This window comes from Equus quagga, chromosome 5 (genome assembly GCF_021613505.1).
Source record: "Equus quagga isolate Etosha38 chromosome 5, UCLA_HA_Equagga_1.0, whole genome shotgun sequence".
Classification (NCBI taxonomy): domain Eukaryota; kingdom Metazoa; phylum Chordata; class Mammalia; order Perissodactyla; family Equidae; genus Equus; species Equus quagga.
This window is the reverse complement of record NC_060271.1, coordinates 36581798-36605117: the sequence shown is the minus strand read 5'-3', so window position 1 is coordinate 36605117 and position 23320 is coordinate 36581798. Positions and strand designations below refer to the sequence as shown.

The following is a 23320-nucleotide window of genomic DNA, read 5'->3' as shown; positions in this document are numbered from 1 at the left end:
AACGCATGCTTGCCATGGGAGGTCTCTTGAGGTCATTTGGGGAACGAACTAGAGTTCACAGCTGACCCAGGTCACTGTTCTGTCCTGAAGGAATCTCAAACCTTGCCTAAATGAGATAGAAAAAGACTTACCAAGATTTGGTTTTAAATAATTCTAAACTGAAAGCTGGGGAAACTGGGGTGCTATATGATACTAGGGGCTGGTGTTTAGTGGGCATTCTCACACCACATGGGTGAGGTAGGCACAATCACGACTCCCCCTCTACAGATGGGCAGATGGAGCAGAAAGAGGAAAAGAGCTTGCCCGAGGTCCAAAAGGTGGTGGATGGCAAAGCTGGGAACAAGCCCCAGCCAGGTCCCACATGACACCAATTGCATGCCTGTACCCACTGTACCTGCCCCCCCCCCCCCCCCCCCCCCCCGGGGCTCAGTTCTGGAGCCCTGGCCCCCTTCAAGGACAAGGACTCCTCCTTTCGGCACCTTCACATTCCTCTGCAGCAAATAAAAGGCACAGGCTTGCTTTTTTGATAAAGTAGAATAACATTTATTTACTTCTTAAAATTTTTATTATACATGCTGTGTTCATGGAAAATCAAGACCTTTGAAGGAACTCAAATTAGATACAAATTATGTTCAGCTGAGCGGGTTGCAGTCGTGTTTAGCATGGAAGCAGTTAAGCTGAAGCTTTCTTCTCCTTATAGGTTGCCATCATTTTCTTGATTTCAGCAATAGCTTTCCCCGGATTCAGCCCCTTGAAAAAAGAGAAGAGAAGCAATTCCAAATGGTAAGTGAAACTGAAGAGAAGAACCCATGACCTCGGGTGACACTCCTCCCCCAGCTTGTACAGTGTCAAAGCAAGGTGAACGCGGATCAAATCCCTTAAATCCCAGGGGCTGGGGCTAAGAGCTCTCTTCTGTCTCCACTTTAGGCGTTTTAAAACCGGCCAGCTCTCTCTGGCAAGAGCCCTGCAGCACTGACTTCCTGCCGGTGCGGCTCCCTGGAGCAGGCTAACGAGCCCAGGGCAGAGGCGCGAGTGCCTGCTGTCTACACGCCCACAGACAGCAGGGAAGAGCATCTCTTCTCTGACCTCAGCCAGCGTCAAAACAGCCAGACATCCCTCGTCCTTTACACACGACCGTCAACGCACACAAGCCCTCGAGGTAAGCGGAAGAAATGACCTCTCTGCTCACCTGCATAAGCACCATGAGCCCGACCGGCCAGTGACATGGGGGGCGGCTGCAGGTGGGCCCTACAGCTGTAACATCTGTTCTGCAGGAGGCACAATAACTACTCAGTGAACACCAGCCTCACAGAAGTAGGGACACAGGCAAGTATTTGGGAAAATTAGACAAGGACTCATCTGAGGTTAGTGAAGGGTCCCCCCATTTTAGCAGGACAACTCTAACCCTGAAATTAAAGTGTGTGGAAAGAAAAGGAGATCTTCAGAGAGAGACAAAGAGAGAGAGAAGACACTCTTTAAAGACTGACATGGAACGATCTCCACAATGTATTACGTGAAAAAAGACAGACGACGTGGCATGAAAAAGGTAGAAGATGGGGCCAGCCCAGTGGTGCAGTGGTTAAGTGCGCACATTCCGCTTCTCGGCGGCCCGGGGTTCGCTGGTTCGGATCCCGGGTGCGGACATGGCACCGCTTGCCAAAAGCCATGCTGTGGTAGGCATCCCACATATAAAGTAGAGGAAGATGGGCATGGATGTTAGCTCGGGGCCAGTCTTCCTCAGCAAAAAGAGGAGGATTGGCAGTAGTTAGCTCAGGGCTAATCTTCCTCAAAAAAAAAAAAAATAAGTAAAAGAAAAAGGTAGAAGAGCCCACGTACGCATAAAACATCTCTGGGGGCACACCAAAATAAACTCAAAATGGATCAAAGACCTAAAGATTAGGCCTGAGACAATAAGTCTTTTGGAAGAGAATATAGGCAGTACACTCTTTGACATCAGTTTCAAAAGAATCTTTTCGGACACTGTAACTCCTCAGTTGAGGGAAACAATAGAAAGAATAAACAAATGGGACTTCATCAGACTAAAGAGCTTCTTCAAGGCAAGGGAAAACAGAATTGAAACAAAAAAACAGCTCACTAATTGGGAAAAAATATTTACAAGCCACTTATCCGACAAAGGGTTAATCTCCATAATATACAAAGAACTCACACTGCTTAACAACAAAAAAACAAACAACCCGATCAAAAAATGGGCAGAGGACATGAACAGACATTTCTCAAAAGAAGATATGAATATGGCCAATAGACACATGAAAAGATGTTCATCATCGCTAATCATCAGGGAAATGCAAATCAAAACTACACTAAGATATCACCTTACCCCCGTTAGATTGGCAAAAACATCCAAAACCAAGAACGACAAATGTTGGAGAGGTTGTGGAGAAAGAGGAACCCTCATACACTGTTGGTGGGAATGCAAACTGGTACAGCCACTATGGAAAACAGTATGGAGATTTCTCAAAAAGTTAAAAATAGAAATACCCTATGACCCAGCCATCCCATTACTGGGTATCTATCCTAAGAACCTGATATCAGATATCTCAAGAGTCCGTTGCACCCCTATGTTCATCGCAGCATTATTTACAATAGCCAAGACGTGGAACCAGCCTACATGCCCAGAAACTGATGATTGGATAAAGAAGATGTGGTATATATACACAATGGAATACTACTCAGCCATAAAAAAAGACGAAATTGGCCCATTCACAACAATGTGGATGGACCTCGAGGGCATTATGTTAAGCGAAATAAGTCAGTCAGAGAAAGACGAACTCTATATGACTCCACTCATAGGTGGAAATTAGTATATTGAGAAGGAGATCTGATCGGTGGTTACCAGGGAAAAGGGGGGGTGGGGGGAGGGTACGGAGGGGGAAGTGGTGTACCCACAACATGACTAACAAAAATGTACAACTGAAATTTCACAAGCTTGTAATCCATCATAACATTAATAAAAAAAAAAAAAAAACATCTCTGGGGGGCACACAAGAAACCGGTAACACCACTGCTTCCAGGGAGGCAGCTGGAGATGGGGGAGGAGGAAGACCCTTCTCAGTACATCCTTCTGAATATGGAACCATGGATCACCCACCCACCCTGGTTTATTAAAAGGGGTTTAGACTTACATGGTCTGTACGCAGGAGTGAACCTAATTGAGGTGCAGGAGGAGCACTGGACTGGGAGGCAGGTGGCCTGCCTCTAGCCCTGCCCCTGGCCTGAGAGTGACCTTGGCAAGTTGCCCCCCCCACCCCGGGCTCAGCTTCCCCATCCATAAAACGGGTGGCACTTGATGATTTTCAAGGCCCCTTCCAGCTCAAACGATCTTGGCCTATGTCTAGTCTCACAGCTCACGTCCCTCCCTGCTTTACCAAAGGGGAGGGCGGGACACAGAGAACCTCCGTTCTTGGTGGTCTTGCCTGTGTGCTGCCCTCTGCACACCTCAGAATGTGCTGTGGAGCTTCTGAACACACAAGCCAGGCCCCGGCCTTGGAGAGGCTCTCTCTGACAGCCTCCAATAGGCCCTGCACCGTTTGCTTTTCTAATAATGGAATTTAATAATTTCTAATAGAGGGTGCCATTTACTGAGTGCCTACTGTGTGCCAGGCACTGTTCTAAGCCTGTTAGCTGCATAACTTGGCTCAGAAGTCGCAGAGGTCACTGGGGCTGAGCCTGGGGGGAAACTGAGCAGTGGGAGGCAGGAGCATGTGCTCTCCCTGCCCTGGTGGGGACACCCACCAGGCCCGACAGCAGATCCTGATGCTGATACCACATGAGAAGCACTGTGGCAGAGGGTGGGGCCCCTGGAAACAGCAGGTTTCTAGGCAAGAAATAAGGCCATTACCCAGCCTGGGCTTCACAGTTTTTAAGATCTGCTGCCTTTTCTTTTTTTTTTGATTACCAACTGGGTATCCTAGAGTTTTCATCTTGCCGCCTGCTTACTCACTGCACCTTTAAAGTGAAATTGCTCTGCCCACAGTTCTCTGCTCAAAGGGCAGCCATGTTCGGAACCACGCAGCGCCGGCTGCTCCCTGCCCGCTGACTGGGCCAGGGGTGGCGCCTGAGCAGAGGGCAGCCAAGCCGCAGCTGGCCATCCACCTCTGACGTGGGCTGCCATGGAAAGCTGAGCTGGGCCAGTGAGATTCCCTCTGAGGAAGTGGAGCAAAGAAATGCGGAGAGAAGACAGGCAGCCGGCTGAAGCCGAAGGCCAGGGTGAGCCCGGGAGGCAGGCAGTCCGAGTGGGAAGAGGGAGTGAAAGCTAGGGAGGCTGGGGCTCTGAGGCGGACAACAGACGCACAGAGAGAAAGAGGAGGCTGGGCGCTGGAGAACAGAGCAGACTGGCAGCACAATGTGACATGGAGACACTGTGACACTGCGACAGAATCTGCCAGAATTCTGACGGTTTTCTTCTTGTGGTTCCTAGGAAGTCAGCCGGAACCCAGGTTCCTGTTCCTGGATTCCTGTGGCATCCTCGACTCGCAATGCCCGTGTGTACCCTACAAGTAAACTTCCCCTGAGGGGCGTGAGTGAGTCTGTTCATTGCAATTAAGCACAAACGAGCCCTGAGGCTCACACTGAGATGGCAGGCACATTCTGGGCTCTATTTCGAATGACCAGGTTTGCTCTCCGCCAGCTGCCTCTTATGGGCACACACCACTTCTGACATGTAGGTTGAGGCAGAGCTGAGGCCGCCAGCCCTGCGTACCTTGGGACAGGTCTTCGTGCAGTTCATGATGGTGTGGCAGCGGTAGAGAGAGAAGGGGTCCTGCAGCTTGGCCAGGCGCTCCTCTGTGAAGTCGTCCCTGGAGTCGATCATCCAGCGATAGGCCTGGGAGACAGGGACTGATTAGCTGGGCTGTCGACTTAGTCGCCCGAGCAGCGCTCCGGCTCAAGTCAAGCCCCCAGGAGCGCAGAGGGGAGCGCTCTCCGCCTCGAGGCCTGTCTGCCGCGTTATTTCCTGCCATCTTTCGAGGGAGGAGTCTCACCTCGGATCCCCACAAACCTTTGAGCCACACCGCACCTGGTACTCTGGGACTTCATTATATACCATCAGGCATCATCTTCTAAGTATTTCAAGTTGCTCATCAGCTTCCTACTCAGATTATGAATTAGTGAAGGCAGGGACTGTATCATAAGACTCTGTCTATCTATCTTCACAGCACCTACCCACTGCCTGTGAGTAATCCGATGACTTAACACACCTGTCTAGAGAGAGCATTTGTTCCACTTACTGATTCTTGTAACAGCACACCCACCCCAGAAGCCTCAGGTCAGCCCGCTGCACACTGATGAGGCTCCCATCACTGGGCCTGCTCTGGCAGTGCTACCAGAGGACTTCTAGGTTCCCAACAGCTCAGATCATTGGCACAAGAGCCAACTAGGAACGTATCTTATTATTCAGTCATGAATGTGGCTACGAATCAATACTGCTAAATGGCCACACAACCACGTAACTTCTCTTTTTGTGGGAAACTGAGAAATGCGAAGTAGTTTTTTCAGTTGGTCAGTCTGTGAAAAGCACTGACCACAAATCTAAGAAGTGCAAGCTTCCTGGGAACGACGATGGAGACGGTCTTTGCTGTGAACCGGACACGGGGTGAGAGGCGATGCAAAGCAATGCTGCTTTCTTGTTAAGCAGCTCCTAAAGCCAGTCCTCCAGGCTTCCGTTAGCCTGGAGACAACTTCCAGCCCTACAGCTGTGTGGCTGCCCCTCAACGAAACTTCCCTCTCCCCTGCCTGCACATTAAGAATCCTGTGGAGGGCCTCCTGACAAATGCGGCGTGGGGAGAGGGGGCGAGTGGTAAGAGCCAGCTGCACAGGGGACAGTCTGGAGCATCTGCAAGGCCTGGTCTGCCAAAAAGCATGGCCCGCTCCTGGTGCCCTCACCACACTGAAACGAAGGCATTCTGCAGATGAAGCCCCAGATTTATCGAAAGCCAAGTGAAGACAATACAACCAATTACCCTGTTAGTGATGGATGCCCACAAAGAAAAACATCGCCCTCAGAATGTCTGGTTTCTGACAACGCACTGTCTGCTCGGATTCCTGGAGGCTGGAGTTCCAGCTCCCCTTAAAGCAGCCGCAGAGCCCTTACCTGCATCAGAACCGCAGGGCCCAAATACTTGTCCCCGTTCCACCAGTAGCTAGGGCAGCTGGTGCTGCAGCAGGCACAGAGGATGCACTCGTAGAGCCCGTCCTGGGGGGAAAGGGCAGTCAGGGCGCGGGATGGAAGGGACTGTCGTGGCCTTAGCCGATCAAATGTGATGTTTGGGGTCGGTATGTGAACAAAGCACCTACTTGTATGTGAGTTTTTTGGGCAAAATCCTAGGGGTGGTTTGGAGAGATTTATCAGATTCACAAAAACTATCTTGGAATTGACATGTAAACATCTGCTGGATTAGAGCCCAGAGTTCTTGAGTTCAAGTACAACGCACTTATCCTTTAATAAACAACAGCCTCTCACGTATCCAAAACAAAAACAGTAACATGAGGAAACCTTACCACCCAGAATGCTGCCTGGGAGAGATTAAAAAGGCCCTGGGTGTCTGGGCCTCTTGGCGTGCACCCCAGCTTCTGCCCTGGCTCAGCAGAGCTCTCAGGTTTTCGACAGGAACATCGATATCATCCTAAGTAACAGCCACCCTGCACTGAGCACTGCGTGCTTTACCAGCTTTACCTCATGGGAGCACCGGAGTGATCGACAATCCTATGGGCTGAGTACTATTAGGTTCCTTTTTATAGGGAAGGAACTGAGGCTCAGAGAGTGTGGGTCGTTTGTCCAGGGTCACAGAGCTGCAAGTAGCAGAGCTGGGACGGGCCCAGCCTGACTCTGGAATCCCTGCTCTTTAACACTTGCCACACTGACTCAGTCTGCTCACCCAGTTCTAACAAACGGGACTTTCTCATTTTGGGAGCAGAAACTCATAAAAAGCAGCAAAACAGAGGGGCACACTGACATCTGAAGTGACAGCTGATAACAGATGACACAGAGTTGATGGGCATGATCGAAACCATGAGTCTTCAACAAAATCTCTATTCTGTTCAGGCGGCTGGTGGGAGGGTAAACTGGCCCCACTGGTCTAGAAAGCACAAGGCCACGGGATTAAGAGCCTCAATGGGTCATATTCTTTAGTCCACTTACAGAAAAATCTGTAACAAGAAATTAAGTAGAATTTTTTGGATACAACTTGAACAATAAAGATGTTTATCTAGCCTTATTTGTAATAGTAGAAAACCGGAAACAATCTCATTGTTCAACAATAATGGAATGGTTAAATAATACACAGTGCGAACACCTGCAGGAGGAGAAAGCAAAGCGTAAGATACTTATAAAGAATTTTTAAGAACATTGGAAAATGCTCACAATAACATAAGTGAAAAAAGCAGGATACAAAAGCATATTTACATTTTGATCCCAGCTACACAAAAACGTCCTGTCACATATAAAAGAAAAACAAAGGTAGTTGTCAACAGAGGTTATTTTAGGGTGGTGGAATTACAGATTATTTAAAAAATAGTTCTCTGCCTTTTCCAATTTCCTACAATGAGCATTATGGCCTTAAAATCATGAAAAAAAGTTATAAATTAAAAGTTTTAAATTAAAATTTAAGGAGGTGAAAAATGCTAACCAAATGTTTGGCATTTAAATGAGCAAATTTTGATTATCTAGAAAACACACTCAGGGGACCCTTCACTCCCTGAGAAGCCCACATCAAGGAGACCTCTACTGGCTGCAAGCGCCCCTCCTGCCCGAGGAAGGTGAGATGACGGCTTGGGCCAGTGTGGCCATTCCAGTCTGGACCCTAGCATGCGTCAGACTCCCTGGGAGTTAGAAATGGGGGCAGAGCTATGTCCTGAGAAACTCCTGAAAGAGAAGTCAGCTGCTCACTCTGACTTAGAAGTCGCTGCATTGACCCTCATGGTCTCCGTGATGACAGAGCTGGGCATTCTGACTAGACTCTCCTTTCTTAACATTTCATGGGGAAAAGGAGACAGGCTAAATATTCCCTAAGACCTAAAAGGTCGAATTCATTTAGTCATTCACATGACTACTATTTATGGATAAAGTAACAATGCCAGGGTCTAGGGACCCAGAAAGGAGGAAGCCGCAGCCCCTGCCCTTGAGGTGTGCTCGGTCTGCTAAGGGACGGGCACGTAAATGATGCTCTGAGGATAAGTGCTGTCCTGGAGGAACACAGGAGGTGGTGACCATGAGACAGCACGTCCTTGACCTCGTGCAGGCACGCTGTTGGGCCGCATATCTATTTGGTCCCCATCCCACCTCATTCTTCCTCTCTACAAGGACACTGAGTGTGCAGGGAGGGAGCATTCAAATCAGAGACTTCTTAGAAGAGGTAAAAACAGTGCAAAAGAAGGAGACTAAAACCTGGTAACTCCTTCACTTTCAAAGACTTTATAGCTGGCGCACAGGAATAGCAACTCTGACAGTGAGAAGGCCCGTGGCAACCCACAGCGATCACCAGACACACGGTGCTGGGAAACAGCAAGGTCCTAGTCCCAGCTTTGCCTTTTACTACTTCGTCCCCATCTGTAGAAGAGGCTGGTGGTAGCAGGATTGCAAATGGCCAGCATGGGTTTTATTTGCCCACAGTATTAAACAGCAAATCTGACTGAGCTGTCAACTTTTAAAGACTGGGCTATGTGCATACTGGTTTCCTTTGGAAAAGAGAAACATCTGGCAATACCACACAATCTGCCCCTCCAGGCAGGGCAGGGCACTCCAGCTCCTCCGTCCACTCTGCGCCCTTCATGAGTTCACGCGGCCCACCCGGCCCTGAGAGGAGGAGTGTCCGGGCCTCAGACAGATGCTTTTGAAGTTCCTTTCCAGAGTACACTAGACGGTCTGCGTGATCTCACCCTGCTACCCACCCCCACCCCCCAAGCCACACTTCCCAGCAAACATCTTTGCAACGAAATTCCTCAAATCAAGACAACAAATGAGAACTAATGACCAGTTTCTCACGCTCCTCTATGGACTGTAGATACTGCTGCTTGCCTCCCTGGGATTCATCCTTCTTCTTCAAATAAGGCTCGATGGATTTGTATTGAGCATAGAAGTTGCTCAAATCCTGAGATTAAGAGGAAGAAGAAAAAGAAGAAAAGGGTCAGATTCCACCATCATCCCTTGACTTTCTTCTTTACTCCGTCTCTTAGACACTGCCACTCTGGGACAGACAGACATCAGACTCTCTTCCTTTGGCACAGATATGTGCAAAGCTTACGAAAGGAGAAACAGTCACAGTGTTAAGCGTGGTTAGGAAATCTCTCCTCCGCTCACTTGGTTAACTTTCCAATCCCACTCACCCTTGAAAACACTGTCGGTGAAGGTGGTCAAATACAGCGGGACAGAAATTAAAGTAAAATGCCTAACTGTTGCCTTGCCATTGGTATTTTCCACATGAATTCTTTCTAGTTATGGCCAAATTCTTCACTGCTGGGACTGTTCCAACCCTGAAGCTCTGTGCCCTGTTATTCCCAAACAATCTTCACCAAATGAGCTGCTGGAGGATCTTCCAGGCGTGTTTATCTTCTGCCATTCAAACTGCTTAATTAAACTCACACAGGAGAAAAGCCTGCCCTAAAGAACTCAGAGCGTCACACGCACACACCTTCCCCTCCCTGGGAAAAAAAATTAAGGGGAGACAGAGACGCACAAACTCACAGGAACCAGGTCCTTGATCACATACATATGCGGGAGAGGGTAGATTTTTGAGACTTTGCTGAGGTTGGTGTCAATCCGCCGGGTGCACGCTAGAGTGTTGCCTCCATTGATATTCATTGCACAGGAGCCGCAGATGCCTGAGGGAGACACGGGCAACACTTCCTCACCCGGATGCAGGCGGTCCAGCTTCACGTTCCTCTCCTGGGCTGTCGTCACTCTCCCACCAGGGGCCGCACTGCCGTGAACACACCTGTGGCAGAGCTGCCCGTCGCCCCTTTGCCTTTTCCTCCTGCTTTCTGCCTAGAACGCAGATCTGACAGCTGTAGTTCCAAAAACCATTGTGTGACCAGGAGGCAACCTGAGGTTGGAAGCTCCATGCTAAGGATGGCAGTGGAGCCTGGGGTGCTGTTGGCCTCAGGGGTTCCCACAGCAGTCCGAGCTCCACACTTCAAGTATTTTGAGAGAAAAATCAGCCTCTGTTTTTTTTAAAGCCACTGTTATTTGAACTCAAACTCTAACAGATACATCACCCAAAAACAAATCAGCATTGTCTCGGTCACCTTCAGGCTGAGGCCTGGCTACAGATCATGTTCTACCATCTCCAGGAAACAAGCAGCACAATGGCTGCCCTGGTGACAAGAAACCCACAGAAGCTGCCTGAGGACTGACTTTCCAAGGAGAAAAACGAACTACTGTGAAACCAAATCAAGCAAAAATAAGGTGCTGATCAAGGACCTGAATCGAGAACTTTCTTAGCCTGGAGTCACTTCCTGTGTATGGAAATTTCCTAGGTATTTCAGAGTTTAAAAATGACTATGCACTCTAGACCCCTGGTACCACTCCGATGAAGCTGGTTTTTTTTTGAAGATTATCAGGTCAGCGAAATGTGATTACTTGTGAAACTTGCACTGGGTAATCACTTTTATAAGACTATGCTCTCTTCCTTTCCTGTAGATCTTTGAGTTTAAGAAAACACAAAGATCTGTCTTCAGCAAATACTCCTAAAGTTCCCCAGGAGATTAAATATTATCAATATATTTATGTATGCCTGACATCCAACCAGAGCAGTACTCTTTTATAAGAAATGGTATACAATTAAAAATAAAAATAAGTCTAATGAATCTTCTCTTAAAAAGGCTCCCCTGGAAATTCTCTTATCAAACAGTAAGGGAATAAAAATGAGTGTCAGTATCATTCTGCTTCATTTTTTCAGTCCAGATGGGCCACACCTTATGTTCCTAGCTCTGAAAGAGTTTTACGGGGAAAGGTTACCGAAAAGCACGCCTATTTCCTGTGAGGCCACGACCTGTGTGGGGAAGGCTGGTGTTTAATTACAGCACAACATTCCCTGAAGAGCAGGACTCAGCCACACTATCCTATCACCTGTCAGCATTTGCTGCATCAAATCCAATCCTGTAAGATTAGCTGAATCAACCAGATGTCTTAGAAGGAGGACTTCAAATGCTTGAAGTGTACAGCAGAACAAAGATGAAAGGCAATGGGCCAGTATCTCGCTGAAGCAGAGCATGTGAACTTAACCACTATGTCACCGGGCCAGCCCTAAAGTAAAAAATATTGCTCTGCACACACACTGCCTGCAATCAGCTCATGTGGCACCAGCACCACACTGGGAAACTGTTCCCATCCAGAACCTTCCTACTGGGCGCCTCCTCTGTGCACATGTAATACTGGGAGCTGGAGGGAGCACATCCCCCGTGTTGGACAAGTGTTAAGTGTGCACAAGCACCAGCTAGAAACTCTCTAGTGCCTCCCTAATAAACGAGCTCAGCATCCGCAGAGGTGGCCGGCGAGCACATCCGTGCGAGTCCTTGAAGGCTGCAGCACCAGACGCAGCAAGCACGTAACAGAAGCAAACTCAGAAACCAGAACTCGTGCCACAGTTCGAATTTCTGACACATTTACCCAAGAAAAGGAAGTGTGTGCAAAGCAAGGTCACCTGGCAGAGGGCTGCCACTGTCCTCCAGGTATCTCTACCAGTTTTGGCCAAACCAGGCTTCTTCTGGGAAATGGAACATGAGTGTCCAGGACGCAAAAGGGAAGGAAATGCTTACCTTCTCTGCATGATCTTCGGAAGGTCAAGGTAGAATCAATTTCATTCTTAATCTTGATTAAAGCATCCAACACCATAGGACCACATCTGACCAAAAAAACCACAAAACTCAGCTGTATTTACATGACACTCAATCTCCCTGCACTTCATCACACGATCTGAGACATCTGCACGTATCAGCCAGAGGCTCTTGCCTCCATTTGGCCTTCTCAGGCCACATTCAGAATTCTTCCCTATTTTTATTTTCACACACACTTACACATTTCAAGTACCACACAGTGCTATTTTTTTTTTTTAATTTTATTTTTCCTTTTTCTCCCCAAAGCCCCCCAGTACATAGTTGTGTATTTTTAGTTGTGGGTCCTTTCCCTTGCGGCATGTGGGATGCCGCCTCAGCGTGGCTTGATGAGCGGTGCCATGTCCGCGCCCAGGATCCGAACTGGCAAAACCCTGGGCCACCAAAGCGGAGCAAGTGAACTTAACCACCCGGCCATGGGGCCAGCCGCGCACAGTGCTATTTTGATGATCATAGTGCACACGGATTTCTAGGGAACTGAGAGCTAAAGAAGCAGAGAAGCACTTAGGGTAGGAAACAACTTTCACATACTGGGCGTGTCTGTTTTTTTCTTCTTAAAGCTCCCTGCAAAGTTTTCCTAAATAATTTATTTCAAATTTTAGTTTCATTTTTAGGATCTACACAACAAGTAGCTTTAAATGGATAATTAATAATAATAAAACATAACCATAACAGAAAATGTTGTACAGAGAATAAAAGAAAATAAACGACCCATAGTCCAAAGCCCCGAGAGCTCTGGGCCCATGGGGGAAGGGCAGCAGCTCTGGGCTTGGAGCCTGGACTGCAGGCCTGGCGTCCGAGAGCCTGGTCGGAAGCCTCGCTCGGACACTTACCAGCTTATAGGCAATTCATGTAACCAGCTACCCATATATAAAGCACAGAGCAACAACTACATCTCACAGGACTGCTGCAGTGAACAAACAGACTGGAAAATGAAACTCAGAGCAGCGTCTGCCAAAGACACTTTGTTTAAACTTTATCATCATGCAGAGACCATGATGCTAAGGAAATGGCTTACTCTCTCTGAGTCTCAGTTTCTTTATCTGTAAAATGGAATTAATATTTATATCACAGGATTATTACAAAGATTAAATAAAGGGGCCAGCCTGGAGGCATACTGGTTAAGTTCATGCACTCTGCTTTGGCAATCTGGGGTTCATAGGGTCAGATCCCAGGTGTGGACATAGCACTGCTCGTCAAGCCATGCTGTGGTAGCATCTCACATAAAATAAAGTAAGACTGGCAACAGATGTTAGCTCAGGGACAATACCCCCCCACAAACAAATAGATAAAAAAGAGATTAAACAAAAACTTGTGATTTTCATAGTACCTGGACATAGATAAATGCTCAACAAATCTATTTCCTGGTTGCCACCCCACTCTCATTCCTCTCGGTATTTTTCTATGCACAGCATCTAAAAAATATGCCCCACCATTTCCTTTAGCATTATCTGTATTTCTTTTGTTTCCAGCTTTATTGAGATATAATTGATAAATAACATTGTGTAAATTTAAGGTGTATGATGTGACACTTTGATATATGTATGTACTGTGAAACGATCACCACAATAAGGTCAGTTAACACATCTGCATTACTTGTATTTCTTTCTTTCTTTCTTTTTTTTTCGCTGAGGAAGATTGGCCCTGAGCTATCATTCGATGCCAATCTTCCTCTTTTTTCTTTTTCTTTTTTTTGTGATGAAGATTCGCCCTGAGCTAACATCTGTGCTAATCTTCCTCTATTCTGTATGTGGGATGCCTCCACAGCATGGCTGAGTGGCATAGATCTGCACCTGGGATCTGAACCCATGAACCTGGGCTGCCGAAGCAGAGCACATAGAACTTTAACCACCTGGCCATGGGGCCAGCTCCCTCTTTTTTCCTTTCTGTATGTGAGAGGCTGCCACAGGATGGCTGCTAACAGACAAGTGGAGTATGTTGGTGCTTGGGATCCAAACCTGGGCCATCGAAGCAGAGTGTGCCAAACTTAACCACTAGGCCACTGGGGCTGGCATTACCTGTATTTTCATTCAGCAACATGCAAACACCCTTTTCACTGTACCTTTGCAAACACTGGGAACTTTAACCTTAAAGATCTCTTCTATTCTGAGAATGGAGACGTGTTATTATTGTTAGTGTTTTACTTTGAGATCTTTGAATACTACAGTGATTGAGTATTTGGCATAAATTCTCCGGTTTTTCTTCACCCATCAATCATTTATTGAAAGTGTGCTCTCCGCCAGGTTCCCTTCTAGGTGCTGGAGATGCACCAGAGAAGAAAACAGAAGAAAACTCCTGCCTGCCTGGAGCCCTCATTCTGGTGGACCAATTCTATCGTCTCAGTCTGTCTATGTTCTTTGTCTCTTTTACTCAAGTCTTGGGAATTTTTTTTTTAAAGATCTGACTCTATCTTGTAAAGGAAAAACAACTGCTTTTCTCTACTCTATTACTACTCACTGCTAATACTCCATTTCTGATACTTCTCCTCACCAAGCGTGTGGGGTTTTTCCCACACCAAGCAATTCTGCAACACCAGCTGGGTGTCCCACAAGGTAACAACTCTGACATTAGCTACCTGGAGGCAGCGCCAGATCCCACAGGTTAAGGGCTCAGTCCACAAGACTGCCCTCCTTCCCTCTGATGGCAACTGCAAGTTCAGGTTGTCACCTGTGCTTCTGTCTAACTATACATCAGAGGTTCTCGTGACTCCCTTCTTGGGTTCGATAATTTGCTACTGTGGCTCACAGAACTCAGAAAACAGTTTACTTCCTAGATGACTGGTTTACTATAAAAGGAGACAACTCTGGAACAGCCAAACGGAAGAGATGCACAGGGGAAGGTGTGTGGGAGGGGAGCAGAGCTTCCACGCCCTCTCCAGGTGGGCCGCCCTCCCAGCACCTCCACGACTTTACCAACAGGACTCAACACTAACCCAACTCTTAATCCAGTGCTTCAGGGATTTTGATGGAGGCTTCATTACCTAGGCGCAACTGGTTACATCTGTGGCCAGTGGTAAGTGATTCAACCTCCAGCCCCCCTCCCCTCCCAGGGGGTCCGGGGCTGGGGCTGAAAGTTTCCCCTAGCAACCAGCCCCCATCCAGTGGTTATCCAGGGGCGTTCCCCAAACCACCTCATTAACATAAACTCAGGTGTGGTTGACAGGGGCTTGTTATGAATCACAAAAGACAATCATTTCACCTTTATTATTTATCCTGAGCTATTCCAGGAACTGGGAACAAAATCAAAATATTATAACAAAAGATGACCCAATAGCTCTTATAATTTAGGATTACAGGGGTTTCAGAGAGCCAGAAACCCTGGACAAGACCAAAATATTTATCACAATTATCACAGTGTGAACAAATAATTGGGACCCATCTCCCCGGTCCAGCAGGCGAAACTAGCAAGCCGGCTGCAAAGGCTGAGTCTGTACAAAACCCATGCTGTACTGTGAAGCGGCCTTGCAGGGCATCTCAAGCCTGTATCAGAACGACCCTGCAACCCCTCACCTCGGCACCAAAGATGCCGGCGGGAAAGGATCTGCAACAAGACGAGATAAAGGGGCCCTGGCTCTCATATCCTCTAGCTACATTTTTAGGCTGAAGGGATAGTTAGCAACCCTGGTACTTGCCTCCCTCCACCCACAGATAACACCGACATTCCAGGAGATATAACCAAGAAATTCTTATTGTACAATCGAGAGAAAAACCAGATGTCCCCTGTCACAGACGAACAGAACCCCTTTGTCGTATACAACTGCTGATGAGTAAGCCCCTTCCAGCATGCACACTGCTTTGTAAAAAGGTCAATAAACTGTACTCTTATCTGCAGACGTCAGAGCAGTTCCTTCAGGACATTCTGGTGAACTGTTTCTGAGGCTCGAGTCCTCACTCTTGATTCTGTTTTTTTTGAGGAAGATTAGCCCTGAGCTAACATCTGCTGCCAATCCTCCTCTTTTTGCTGAGGAAGACTGGCCCTGAGCTAACATCCGTGCCCATCTTCCTCTACTTTATATGTGGGGCGCCTACCACAGCATGGCTTCATGAGCAGTGCCATGTCCACACCTGGGATCCAAACCGGTGGACCCTGGGCTGCTGCAGCGGAACGTGTGCACTTAACCGCTGCACCACTGGGCCAGCCCCACTGGTGGTTCTTGAATAAACTCTTTCAGTTAACTTTTATCAAGATTCTTTACTTCAGTTGACAACAGTATCACACATCTATCATATCTGTTGCTAATCCTGCTCTGGCCCCCACCTCCCGTGCTCAACCAGCAGTTGGCTATGTGACCTCTAATTCTGAAGTCACATATTTTAAGACACACGTAAAATTGAAGTGTTTACATTGTTACAGCTGACCCCTATTTCCTTATGATGCTATCACTTTTAAGTCTAAAAGGACCATTGCCCTTCCTGAGGTTTGATGTTTTAAATTTTCTCCTAGTTGTTACATTTTCAATTCCCCCCAAATTGCAAAAATTGCTAATCAATTGCCCCAAATCACTGACTGACTAAACCTTCTTTTGCTTCTTTTTTATGATACTTCCCTCCCCTTCCCCTTCTACTATTTATGATACTAGAATTTTATACAGAATGAAGTCTATTTTAGAACGATTTTTTTATTCTAATGATCTGTCCATTCTTGTCCTGGTATGTTTTAAATTACAATTCTCTTTATTCATTTTTCAAGTTACAAAAGCTAATATTTGCATCTTATCAAAATTTCAAACATAAAGTTAAAAAGCCAAAGCCCTCCCTTTTAACTCTCATGCTAAATTTCATAATAGGTAGTACTATTAAGAGTTTGGTATAAATTTAAAAAAATTAAAAAAAAAAGGAATATACTAAAACTTATGGGATGCAGCCAAAGCAGTTCTAAAAGGGAAGTTCATAGCAATAAACACATCAAGAAGAAAGAAAGATCCCAAATAATCTACCCCCATGCCTTAAGGAACTAGAAAAAGATGAACAAATTGAGCCCAAAGTTAGCAGATGGAAGGAAATAATAACCATTAGAGGAGAAATAAATGAAATAGAGACCAGGAAAACAACAGAAAAGATTAACCAAACTAGGAGTTGGTTCTTTGAAAAGATAAACAAAATTGACAAATCTTTAGCTGGACCAACCAAGAAAAAAAGAGAGGACCAAAATCAACAAAATTATAAATGAAAAAGGAGACATTACAACTGATGCCACACAAATACAAAGGATCATAAGAGAGTACTATGAACAACTATACGCCAACAAACTGTACAACGTAAAAAAAAAAAAGGGAAAAATTCTTAGAAAGATACAAACTACCAAAACTGAAACAGGAAGAAAAAGAAAGTCTGAATAGAACAATTACTATTAAGGAGATTAAATCAGCAATCAAAAAATCTGCCAACAAAGAAAAGCCCAGGACAAGAGGGCTAAACTGATGAATATTATCCAACATTTAAAAAAAAATTAATGCCAATCCTTCTCAAACTCTTCCAAAAAATCAAAGAGGACGAGACATTCCCAAACTCATTTTACGAGGCAGCATTACCCTGATAACAAAGCCAGAAAAGGACACTAGCAGAAAAGAAAACCATATACCAATATCCCTGATGAATACAGACGTAAAAATTCTCAATAAAATGCTAAGTAAACCAAATTCAGCAGCACATTAAAAGGATCATTCACCATGATCAAGTGGGATTTATACCTGGGATGCCAGGATGTTTCAATATATGCAAACCAATCAATGTGATACATCACATTAACAGAATGGAAGAAAAATCATATGATCATCTCAATAGAGAAAAAGCATCTGAGAAAATTCAACATCTGTTCATGATAAAAATTCTATTTTTTTTTTTTTTTTTGAGGAAGATTAGCCCTGAGCTAACATCTTTTGCCAATCCTCCTCTTTTTGCTGAGGAAGACTGGCCCTGAGCTAACATCCATGCCCATCTTCCTCCACTTTATATGTGGGACGCCTACCACAGCGTGGCTTGCCATGTGCTGCCATGTCTGCACCCGGGCTCTGAACCGGCAAACCCTGGGCTGCTGAGAAGCGGAACATGAGAATTTAACCGCTGTGCCACCAGGCCAGCCCATTGATAAAAATTCTTAACAAATTAGGTATAGAAGGAACATACCTCAACAAAATAAAAGCCATATATGACAAGTGCACAGCTAACATTACACTCAATGGTGAAAGGCTGAAAGCTTCTCCTTAAGATTAGGAATAAGACAAGGGTGTCCACTCTCACCACTCCTAATCAACATAATACTGCAAGTCCTAGCCAGAGTAATCAGGCAAGAAAAAGAAACAAAAGGCATCAGAATTAGAAAGGAAGTAAAATGGTCTTTATTTGCAGATGATATGATTTTATATATAGAAAATCCTCAAGACTCCACCAAAAAACTGTTAGATTTAATTAAATTGTACAGCTGCAAGATACAAAATTAATATGCAAAAATCAGTAGTGTTTCTATACACTAACAACAAATTACCTGAAAAAGAAATAAAGAAAATGATTTCATGTACAACAGCATCAAAAATAATAAAATACTTAGGAATAAACTTAAGCAAGGAGGCAAAAGATCTCTAGTCTGACAACTAAGACACTGATAAAAGAAAATGAAGAAGACACAAATAAATGGAAATATATCCCTTGTTCATGGATTAGAAGAATTAATATTGTTAAAATGTCAATACTACCCAAAGTCATCTATAGATTCAATGTAATCCCTATCAAGATTCCAAAGGCATTTTTACAGAAGTAGAAAAAACAATCCTAAAATTTACATGGAACTATAAATGATCCTGAACAGCCAAAGGAATCCTGAGAAAGAAGACCAAACTGAGAGGCATCACATTTCCTGATTTCAAGCTATACTATACTATACTACACAAGCTATGCTATAGAGCCATCCTACACACTACATACTACATAGTATGGCTCTATACAAGCTATACTATAAAGCTGTAGTCATCAAAACAGTATGGCACTGGCACAAAAACAGACAAGTAGATAATGGAACAGAATTGAGAACCCAGAAACAAAACCAAGCATATACAGTCAACTAATATTTGACCAGAATATTCAATGGAGAAAAGACAGTCTCTTTAATAAACAGTGCTGGGAAAACTAGATATTCACATGTAAAAGAATGAAATAGACTCATATCTTACACCACTCACAGAAATTAACTCAAAATGGATTAAAGACTTAAATATAAGACCTGAAACGAAACTCCTAGAAGGAAAAATAGGAAAAAAGCTCCTTGACACAGGTCTTGGCAATGATTCTTTGGATATGACACCTAAAGCACAAGCAACAAAATAAAAAATAAACAAGCGGGGCTGTGTCAAATTAAAAAGATTCTGCACAGCAAAAGAAACAATCAATAAAGTGAAAAGACAACCTAGGGAATGGGAAAAAATATTTGTAGACCATATATCTGATAAGGGGTTAATATCCAAAATATATAAAGAACTTGTACAACTCAACAGCAAAAAAACAAATAATCCAATTAAAAAATGGGCAAAAGACCTGAATAGACATTTTGTTACGAATGGCCAATAGGTACATGAAAAGACGCTCAACATCACTAATCATCAGGGAAATGTAAATCAAAACCACAACATCAGCTTACGCTTGTTAGAATGGCCATCACCAAAATGACAAGAGAGAACAAAAGCCAGCAAGGATGTGGAGAAGAGGCAACCCTTAAGCATTGCTGGTGGGATAGTAAGCTGGTACAGCCACTATGGAAAATAGTACGGAGGATCCTCAAAAAATTGAAAATAGAACATATGATCCAGCAATTTCACTTCTGGGAATGTAGCCAAAGGAAATGAAAACACTATCTGGAAAAGATATCTGCATCCCCATGTTCATCGCAGCATAATTCACAATAGCCAAGACACGGAAACAACCTGAGCGCCTGTCAGTGGATAAATGGATAATGAAATTGTGGTACATAGATGTGATATATACATACAATGGAATATTATTCAGCCATTAAAAAATGAGGAAATCCTGCCATTTAAGGCAACACGGATGGACCTTGAGGGCATTATGCTAAGAGAAATGTCAGACAGAGAAAGACAAATACTGTATGATCTCACTTATATGTGGATTCTAAAAAAACCACAGTCATAGAAAAAGAGATCAGATTTGTGGTTACCAGAGGCAGCAGGTGGGGGAAGAGGGAATTGGAGGAAGGTAGTCAAAGGGATGAACTTCCAGTTATAAGCTAAATAAGATCAATAAGTACTAGGGATGTAACGCATGGCATGATGGCTACTGTTAACACTGCTGTATGGCACACATGAAAGCTGTTAAGAGAGCAAATCCTAAGAGTCCTCATCACAAGGAAAAAAAATTGTTTCTTCTTTTGTTTTTCTTTTTATTGTGTCTATATGAGATGATGGATGCTTAACTAAACTGATTTCAGTAATCATTTCACAATATACCTAAGTCAAACCACTATGCTGTACACCTTAAATTTACAGAATCTACTTTGTAGTGAGCAAGAGAGAAATGAAATACTCACAATCAAGTGTAGAGCGATACTCCCCGGAAGAACACATACAGCAGACGCCTACACGAGCGTCAGAGGTCAGGGAAGGCCCCATTGATGATATTTAAGCCGAGGCTTGATGAACAGGGACGAAGGGGAACGAGAAGGGGTGTTATAAGCTGAGAGCACATGTGCAGAGGCCTGGATGGGGGAGGTGCGTGTGTGAGGACCTGAGAGGGTCCAGGACGAGGCGGGGTGGCCTGAGTAAGGAAGGAGGAGTGGCAGATGTGAGGAAGTTGAGAAAGATTTCTAAGTTTGATTTTACCCCAAGATCAATGAGAAGCTAACAAATTCTTTTTGCTCAGACATCCTATCTCATTATGAGCATATTTTTCTTTATCTACGAGCAGAGTTATACCAACTGTTTAAAATGATCGTCTGCTAATTCCAACAACTGGTTTGCTTCAAGGCCAGCCTCCACTGATGGTCTTTTCACTTGAGCAGGGGCCACGCGTCGTCGTTTCTTTGTATGATTAGTGATTTCGGATTGCATGCTGGACCACAGGAATTAACATGTTGTAGAAGTTTCGGATTGTATGATGTTTCTCTGAAGAGTGTTGACTTTCGCTTTTTTTTTAAAGCAACAACTAGTATGGCTAAACTCAAAACATGGGTAGGGTTCATTAACAGAATTTGGGGCTCTCCCTCTGTACTTGTTTCCAGGATTTCCCCCTTATTTTCTGGTTTCTGTGGTAGCCCTCAAATGCATCCTCTTGTTACTCAAGCTAATACGACTAGAGTTTTTTATCAAGTTTTAGCCGCTATACTCCGAAATCAATTGAGGCCTGCTCTCAGGCAAAAACTTGCAAAAACAGTTCATTCACCCAGTAACATTGCATTCTTCCAAGTGCCGGCTCCCTTCCAGGGTCTGCCTGGTTTGGTCACTCTCCTGTGCCTTCAGGTCTTTCCTTCTCATGTTTTGTCCAGTTTTATAGCTGTTATTTGTGGGACGTTTAGTCTGATGAAAGTCACTCTGCCAGTACTGGAAGTGAACGCAATCACTGTTTAATTTTTTTTATCATTAAAAAATAGATGAATTTAACTTTTCCAGTTTTAGTCATATTCTGTAAGTTTTTTTTTTAAGTCCAGTCCACGTTCCGTCAGAGGAACATCAAGCTCTACTTCCTTTTTCGTTTTTTAGATTGGCACTGAGCTAACGTGTTGCCAATCTTTTTTTTTTTTGTCCTTCTTCTTCTTCTTCTCCCCAAAGCCGCCCAGTGCATAGTTGTACATTCCAGTCACAAGTCCTTCTGGTTGTGCCGTGTGGGACGCTGCCTCAGCATGGCCTGATGAGCCGTGCCATGTCCACGTCCAGGATCTGAACCAGCGAAACCCTGGGCTGCCAAAGCGAAGTGCCTGAACCACTCGGCTACGGGGCCAGCCCTGCATTCTGTAAGTTTTGATTTGCAATGTTTTTATTTTCTAAGTATCTGACAATATTTTTATTTACTCCTTGATCAAATAGTTATTTATCTTTTTTTTTTCAAGGAAGATTAGCCCTGTGCTAACATCTGCTGCCAATCCTCCTCTTTTTGCTGAGGAAGACTGGCCCTGAGCTAAGATCCATGCCCACCTTCCTCTACTTTACATCTGAGACGCCTGCCACAGGATGGCTTGCCAAGCAGTGCCATGTCTGCACCCAGGATCCAAACCGGTGAACTCTGGGCCGCCAAAGCAGAACGTGCACACTTAACTGCTGTGCCACAGGGCCGGCCCCTCAAATAGTTATTTAAAAGAGTGTTTTTAAATTTCCAAGTAGTTAGGGTTTTTTGTTTTTAATATGAATGTTTAGTTTTATTGTTATGGTCAGAAAATGTAGCCTGTACAATTTCCTTTTCTTTGAATTTTATTAATAATTTTTGGTTGCTGAGTATTTGACAGTTTTGTCTATTTGAGAACAAGGTAATATATTAACTAAGTTTATTCCATTAATAGACTTTATGTGTTGATAGAGTCAAAAAAAATTTAGAGTATTAATAGTTTTCAAACTTCTTTTTGGTGCCATGGAAGTTTTTGTTCAAAAGAAATAAAATACTCATTCATTTACAAATAATACAAATTGGACAACAGAACAGTTCTGCTCACACTGAGGAGGGCAGGTGTGGAGCAGTGAGAAGGCAGAGCCGAGCTGACTAGGTTCTTCTTTCCCCCGACCACGCGTGGGGAGCCCTGAGAGTGGAAGCTGACGAAAGAAGAGCGGTTCAGAGCTGTGATGGGAGGCACTCAACCTGCCGGTGGCTGGCTTTGAAGATGGGGACTAGAAAGCAAGGAATGCAGCAGCCTCTAGGGGCTGGGAATGGCTCTCAGGTTATAGTCGGCAAGAAAATCGGGACCTCAGTCTTAGAACCACAAGGAACAGAATTCTGCTATCAGCCCAAAGGAAGAGAAAATGGATTCTCTCTTAGTCTCCAGAAAGGAACCCAGCCTGCTGATACCTTGATTTTCGTCTGGTAAGACCTTTACCAGACTTCTAACCTACAGAACTATAAGATGACAAATCTATGTTGTTTTAAGCCACTAAGTTTGTGGCAATTTTTTACGACAGAAATAGAAAACTAACACATCTGTACAGATTATTGTCAATATTTTCACTATATCCCTATGTTGTACTACCACCATTCCAGCCCAGTTTATGGGATTTACCATTGTTACAGAACACGTAGGTCCAGATACATAAAATGAACATAAAAACACTCAGTACTTTAAACTGTGCTCATGATAAATAACTTCAAATACCACGCATAAAGCCAACTCTACCAGTATTCCTGGAAATCTGTTATACTTTGATTTGGGGGAAGGAAAGGAATTTAACAAAAGTTATTTTTCTTGGTATTATCTTTTTGAACCAGGTACCTGTCTCATTCTTGTTTCTTGTGTTAAAAAGAGATGATAAATTCCAGAGCCATTGGATGATCTC

At 44.6% G+C, this 23320-nt stretch overlaps 1 protein-coding gene across 1 annotated transcript in view; it reads right to left on the bottom strand.

The window, feature by feature from the left end:
- Positions 1 to 519: 519 nt before the first annotated feature.
- Positions 520 to 23320, bottom strand: part of SDHB (succinate dehydrogenase complex iron sulfur subunit B) — a 34088-nt gene continuing 11287 nt past the window's right edge. The window contains exons 3-8 of the mRNA XM_046661735.1: positions 11770 to 11855; positions 9698 to 9834; positions 8988 to 9104; positions 6110 to 6211; positions 4721 to 4843; positions 520 to 750 (exon numbers count right to left, since the gene is read on the bottom strand). Coding sequence (XP_046517691.1) covers positions 673 to 750; positions 4721 to 4843; positions 6110 to 6211; positions 8988 to 9104; positions 9698 to 9834; positions 11770 to 11855 — 643 coding nt within the window. The 3' untranslated portion in view covers positions 520 to 672. The remainder of the gene's footprint in view (positions 751 to 4720; positions 4844 to 6109; positions 6212 to 8987; positions 9105 to 9697; positions 9835 to 11769; positions 11856 to 23320) is intronic.